The following is a 6935-nucleotide window of genomic DNA, read 5'->3' as shown; positions in this document are numbered from 1 at the left end:
TAACAGGTGTGAACAAACAGATATCACTGTGATTTTAACTTTGTTTCCTCAATGATGTTTGATGATGTTTGAGCCACCAGTGTTCAGCTAACTTTTCCTAAAAGCCCAGACAGTGAAGAGTTTAGGCTCTGCAGGTCTTTTCTCCATCATTACATAAAGTAGCTACAGACGACAGGTGAGCATAGCTAGGTTCCAGTAAAATCTTATTTACGCAAATATTGCCAGAGAACATAGTTTCCCCCAATTGTCATAGCTCCAGATGAGAGTAAGTCCTCTGCCACTGGCCTTTTTTGATGCTCTCTTTCCCAAATACCACATCACGTCCCTGTCACCTTGCCACTAAATCCTGTTTGTTCATCCTTCAGGTAAAAATCTCCCCAGGAAATGGAAAGAGGTAACTACACACTGTTGACTGAGTTTATCCTGACAGGAATTCCCTACCCACTCAAGTTAAGGACATTCCTTTTTGTGTTCTTTTTACTCATCTACATCCTGACCCAGCTGGGAAACCTGCTCATCCTGCTCACTGTTTGGGCAGACCCTCAGCTCCATGCCCGTCCCATGTACATCTTCCTTGGGATTCTCTCCATCATTGACATGGGCATCTCGTCCATCATTGTCCCTCGCCTCATGATGACCTTCACTTTAGGCATCAAACCCATCCCATTTGGTGGCTGTGTGGCTCAGCTTTATTTCTATCACTTTCTAGGCAGCACCCAGTGCTTTCTCTATACCTTGATGGCCTATGACAGGTACCTTGCAATATGTCGACCTTTGCATTACCCAGTGCTCATGACTACTAAACTGAGTTTCTTGCTTGTGGCTGGTGCTTGGGTGGCTGGTTCCTTCCATGGAGCACTCCAAGCCATTCTAACCTTCCGTCTGCCATACTGTGGATCCAACCAGGTAGATTACTTCTTCTGTGACATCCCTGCAGTTTTGAGGTTGGCCTGTGCTGATACCACAATCAACGAACTGGTGACTTTTGTGGACATTGGAGTGGTAGTTGCCAGTTGCTTCTCCCTGATCCTACTGTCCTATGTTCAGATCATTCAGGCCATTCTGCGGATCCGTACAGCTGATGGGCGGCGCCGGGCCTTCTCTACCTGTGGAGCTCACATAACTGTGGTCACTGTATACTATGTGCCCTGTGCGTTTATCTACCTGCAGCCTGAAACCAATAGCCCCCTAGGTGGAGCAGCTGCTCTGTTCCCCACAGCCATCACTCCTTTCCTCAACCCTCTCATCTACACTCTGCGAAACCAGGAGGTGAAGCTGGCTCTGAAGAGAATGATACAAGGCTCAAGGAATAAGAGTAAGGTTTGACTCTCCCCCACAGTATAACCCCTGCTTTCACTGTATTTGATGTCGGTATACTTTGTGGAGGGGAAGGGGAAAAACAAGTCGTTTAAATAAGGATACAGGTGGACCTGTTGCAACAATGAGAAGTACAAGTTGTCATGTCGAAAATGAACTTTACAACTGGGGGGGGGGGGGGCTGGTCAGGGGGAGGAGGATTGGGTGGGGAGGGAGGGAGGAGGATGGGAAAGGATAGGAAGGGTAAACAAAGGAGGAGGCTACAATGCTTGATAGCCTCTTTTTTTTTTTCTGGTTGGGAGGCTACAATGCTTGATAAGAAATGTACTCACTATCTTGTCCATGTAATTGTAACCCCTCTGTACAGTATTTTCACAATAAAAATTTAAATTTAAAAAAAGATTTAAAAAAAAAAGAGTGAGGTTTGAAAGCGGAGAGACCATCATGTTTAGAATTTATTCTCATGTTTAGGTTTTAGTGAGGATTTTCTTTCCTTCTTGCTTTTTCTCCTCATATACTAATATCATATAATAAGCTTATTACTAAAAAAAACAAAAACCTGAAATCAATAGCTTATGAGAAAAAAACTTCCAGTCTGTAAAGGTCTGCATCTCATTCCTTTTTTATGAGTGGTTAGCATAATTGTTACTGTAACTGTTGCCTTAACACTTAATATCAATGTGAAGTTACATGTATCATAAAATATGATTAAAATGGAATTAATTTTCAAGAAAATATTTATTTTAAAAGCACAATGTGGGAACTTGGTATGTAGCTCAGTGGCAGAGCCCTTGGTTTGATTCCCCAGGACCAATAAATATCCAGGCTGGGAAGGTGGCTCAGTGGTAGAGCGCTTGCCTTGCATACCTGAGGCCCTGGGTTCGATTCCTCAGCACCACATAAGAAAAAAGAAAAAAGCCAAAAGTGGTACTGTGGCTCTAATGGTAGAGCACTAGCCTTGAGCTGAAGAGCTGAGGGACAGAGCCCAGGCCCAGAGTTCAGGCCCCACGACCAGACCCAAAAATAAATAAATAAATATCCAGAAAACAGCATGTTCTGGCAAGGATATAAAAAGTTGTAACCCTGGTGATAATCTACATTGGTGAAGCCACTATGGAAACCAGTCTGGTAGAAGAATTGGTAGATACATACAGGAAGGAACAAAGCAACTTGAATTTCAAAAAGATACTTGTGTAGCCATGTTCCCAACAGCACTACACACAAAAGCCACAAGGGGACAGCAACTCACGATCCATACACAAGTAACAAAAGGTAGACAAATGTAGTTTATACCTATAATGAAATATTACTTAGCCTTAAAGGGCAGGAAACTCTGACAAGAGCTAAAAGCTATAGGAACCTCCAGGACATTATACTAAGTGAAATCAACCATTCACAAAAAGATCAGCAGGGTACTGGTGGCTCACCCCTGTAGGGCTAGCTACTTAGGAAGCTGAGATCTGAAGATGGTGGTTCAAAACCAGCCCAGGCAAGGAAGTCCACGAGACTCTTATCTCCAATAAACTACTCAGAAAAAGAAGTGGCACTGTAGCTCAAGTGGTAGAGCTCTAGCCTTGAAAGAAAAAACTTATGGACAGTGTCCAGACCTTTAGTACAAGCCCCATGATTGGCATAAAATTAAAATAAAATTTAAAACATAAATACTGTGCTGTATGATTATATTTTCATGAGTTACCTAGAAGTCAAGTTTGTAGAAACAGAAAGTAGAAGAGTGGTTGCCAGAAGGAAGGAGGAAGAAGTGGAGAGCTATTGCTTCATGAGACTAAAGTGTCATTTTATAGGATAAAAAGAGTGCTGGAAGGGCTGGGAAGGTGGCTCATTGGTAGAGCACTTGCCTTGCATGCTTGAGGCCCTGGGTTCAATTCCCCAGCACCACATAGGCAAAAAAAAAAAAAACAGAAGTGGCGCTGTGGCTCAAGTAGAGTGCTAGCCTTGAGCTGAAGAGCTGAGGGACAGCGCCCAGGCCCAGAGTTCAGGCCCCGCGACCGGACCCAAAAAAAAAAAAAAAAAGAGTGTTGGAGCCAGGTACCAGTGGCTCAAGCCTGTAATCCAAGCCACTCAGGAGGCTGAGATCTGAGGATCATGGTTCCAAGCCAGCCTTGGCAAAAAAGTCCATAAGACTATCCTCACCAATTAACCACCAGAAAACCAGAAGTAGAGCTGTGGCTCAAAGTGGTAGAGAATTAGCCTTGAGCAAAAAAGCTCAGGGACAGCACCCAGTCCCTGAGTTCAAGCCCTCCACCTACAAAAATAGTGTGCTAGAAGCTGGGTGCTAGTGTCTCACACTTGTAATCCTAGCTACTCAGGAGGCTGAGTTCTGGGGATCACAGTTTGAAGCCAGCCTGAACAGAAAGGCCATGAAAGCTTATCTCCATTAATCACTAAAATGCCCCAAGTAGAGCTGTGTCTCAAATGGTAGAGTGCCAGTCCAGAATGAAAATGTCAAGTGAAAGTTCAAGCCCTAGTATCAACAAAAAGAGTGCTGGAGCTGATTGCATATGTAAATATGCATGTCTATATTTATATATGTGAATACCTGAATATACCCAACACTACTGAAGTGTATAGCTAAAATCTTTTCATCTAGTAAATTTTTATTTTATTCCAAATTAAAATAAATTTATTAAGGCAAAGAGTGGGGTGGAAGAAAGAAGGAATATAACTGAAGATCAGTCATATGTTTGTGGAACAGGGGCAAATATTGAACTTCTTTCTATTTACTCTTATGTGTTTGAAATTTTCTATACTAGAAGAATGTGTGTGTGTGTGTGTGTGTGTGTGTGTGTGTGTGTGTGTGGTGTGTGTGTGTGTGTGTGTGTGTGTGCTGGGGCTTGGGCCTAGGTGCTGTCCCTGAGCTTTTTTTGTTCAAGGCTAGCATTCTAACACTTGAGCCACAGCTCCAGTTCCAGCTTTTTTGTGTGCTTAATTAAAGACTCTCACAGAGTTTCCTGCACAGGCTGGCTTTGAACCATGATCCTCAGATCTCAATCACCGAAGTAGCTAATATTTCAGGTGTGAGCCACCAGCTCTGTCAGCTCTAGCCTTAAAGTCTTTTAGTGCAGGGTGCTGGTGGCTCACATCTGTAATCATAACAACTTAGTAGGCTGAGATCTGAGAATCGTGGTTCAAAGCCAGGTGGGGCAGGAAAGTTCATAAGGATCTTATCTCCAATTAACCACCAGAAAACCTGGAAGTGGAACTGTGGCTCAAAGTGAAAAAATCTTGTAGCATAAACTCTGTGTTGGTGGCTCACACCTGTAATACTACCTACTCAGAAGACCTGAGAATTGCAGTTTGAAGGCAGCCCAGGCAAGAAAAGTCTGTGAGGCTTTTTTTTTGTGGGGGGGGGGGGCAGTTTTGGGGCTTGAATTCAGAGCCTGGGCACTATCCCTGAGCTTGTGTGCTCAAGGCTAGCACTCTACTACTTTGAGCTACAGCTCTATTTCCAGTTTTCTGGTGGCTAACTGGAGATAAGCCTTTCTGTCCCGACCCGCAGGACTTCAACCAGGGCAATGAACCTAAGCGAGAAGGAATGAAGGTACAAGAGACGTGAAGAATGACAGCAAGACAGGGATTCTGATCAAACTGCCAAATTTTATTTTTCACACAGGGGTATTTATATGCTTAGAATAAGGAAGCTTTTTCATTGGGTGTAGGCTGCAGGATGCTTGCTTAGGGCAATGTGAAAAGGTGGTCAATAGCAGCTACCTGGTCTTTGTTTGGGGCAGGATGCAAAGACCAGATTCTGTAAATAGCCTCGAGAGATGTTCCATCGAGATAGTCAAGCTTATCATGCAGAGAGACTCACTGCAGGGCTCTCGACACCTTTCTGCCTGGGCAATCCTCAGATCCCAGCCTCCTGACTAGCTAAGATTATAGGCATGAGCCACCAGCACCCAGCCTAAGACTCCTGTCTCCAATTAACTAGTAGTGGAGTTGTAGCTCAATTGGTAGATCATTCACCATGAGCACAAAAGCTCAAGGACAATGCCCAGGCCCTGAGTTCAAGCACTAGCACCGGAACAAAAGAATGAAAGAATAAAAGAACAAAAGAAAGAAAGAGGAAGAAAAGAAGGGAGGAGAAAGAGAGGGGTGGAGGAAAGAAGTTGCTGGAGCCATGAAACCTCCAGGTCGAATATTTTCTAAACTGAGGTGAAAGTTAGTACAAGGATTAGGATAGGATATGTGGCCTGTTTGAAAGGGAACATTTGTTGACAAGGAGTGCTTGGGATGTCTCCATGATCTCATTTCAGGAAGCAAGGGTCTGATTCGAAGGCCTTGGTAACTACTTTGAGCTTTGACTTAGGGATGGGTAAGAGGTTAATTTTCTATTGCTGTTTAATAACTTAGCAGCTTAAAACAGCATCCATTTTTGACTTGCAATTGTCCAGATCAAGGTAAGCATGACCTGGTTCTCTGCTCAGGGTCTTCCAAGACTGAAATCAAGCCTTGTCTGAGATGCATTACCATGAAAAGCTCCATGTCTCCTCCGACCTCTATGGTCATTTAGTTCAATGCTTTGCAATAGCTTAGGGCCCGGTACCCTCATTGCTGTCAACTGAAGGCCACTCAGTGCCTGTTTCACTCTTCATTCATCTCCTTGCCAATTGCTCTCCTCTCCCCACCTTCAATGGCAATGTCTCATCATGAACTTGTGTGTTGCTAAGTTCTCACACAGAGCTCTCAAAACCCCTGTAAATGCCTGAGTGACAGAGATGGTAGAAGTGTCTTTTTTTTTTTTTTTTTTTTTTTGTCAGTTGTGGGGCTTGAACTCTAGGCCTGGGCATTGTCCCTCAACTCTTCAGCTCAAGGCTAGTGCTCTACTCCTTGAGCATAGCACCAGTTCAGGCTTTTTCTGCTTATGTGGTGCTGAGGAATCAAACCCAGGGCCTCATGCATGCAAAGAAAGCACTCTACCACTGAGCCACGTTCTCAGCCCCGGTAGAAGTGTCTTTTGCTCTTATATTTGCCCTTTAGCCTTGTTCCTAACACAGAGCTTCTAAATCCATTGGAATTTCTTGGTGATCTCAGTGTCTTTATCATAGTAAGGAGAGTCTCAAAAAGCTCCACTAGCTTCAAAAATACAAGCAGAACCGGGTACTGGTGGCTCATGCCTGTAATCCTAGCTACTCAGGAGGCTGAGATCTAGATCACCGTTCAAAGCCACCCTGGGCAGGAAAGTCTGTAAGATTCTTATTGTAAGGTCTGCTCCTGGATGGCTAGCAGATTCCACCCTCCTCACAGCAAAGTCTCCACCCATTACCTGCGTTACTTAGGCAACTGGCACACCTGGAAGAGGTCACATCTGAATTTGACCATCTGATGTGTTTTGTTAGCAAAGACGTCTAATAAACATTGTCAAAATTTTAGGTTTTGAGTTTTGCCTTTTGTGTTTTGTGTTGCGTATTCTACTACTGACTATGTGGTTCTAAAATACTGGGCATATTGTGCTAAAATTCTCATCACATCTAATGAGTTTTGTCATTTCAGAATATTTGTTGCCAATTCTTGATAAGAACCAGGTAAGCTCTACTTATTCTACTTGATCTCCTTGTTGCCTTAATTGGAAATAAAAAAGGGCTTTTAAAGCAAAGACT

General features: G+C 43.6%; 1 protein-coding gene across 2 annotated transcripts; it reads left to right on the top strand.

Moving 5' to 3' along the window:
* The first annotated feature begins 384 nt into the window (after nt 1–384).
* Nucleotides 385–3565, top strand: LOC105995818 (olfactory receptor 10G3). 2 transcript variants are annotated; one of them, XM_013029681.1, is made up of 3 exons: nt 385–1290; nt 2082–2096; nt 3533–3565. In XM_013029681.1, the coding sequence occupies exons 1-3, from the start codon at nt 385–387 to the stop codon at nt 3563–3565; spliced, it is 954 nt and encodes a 317-aa protein (XP_012885135.1). The 2 variants fall into 2 exon arrangements, with proteins under 2 accessions (XP_012885135.1, XP_012885137.1); XM_013029683.1 differs by lacking the exons at nt 2082–2096; nt 3533–3565 and having other exon boundaries at nt 385–1326.
* The last annotated feature ends 3370 nt before the right edge of the window (nt 3566–6935 follow it).

Source organism: Dipodomys ordii, unplaced genomic scaffold (assembly GCF_000151885.1).
Source record: "Dipodomys ordii isolate 6190 unplaced genomic scaffold, Dord_2.0 Scaffold121, whole genome shotgun sequence".
Lineage (NCBI taxonomy): Eukaryota > Metazoa > Chordata > Mammalia > Rodentia > Heteromyidae > Dipodomys > Dipodomys ordii.
This window is presented reverse-complemented; position numbering and strand designations above follow the sequence as displayed.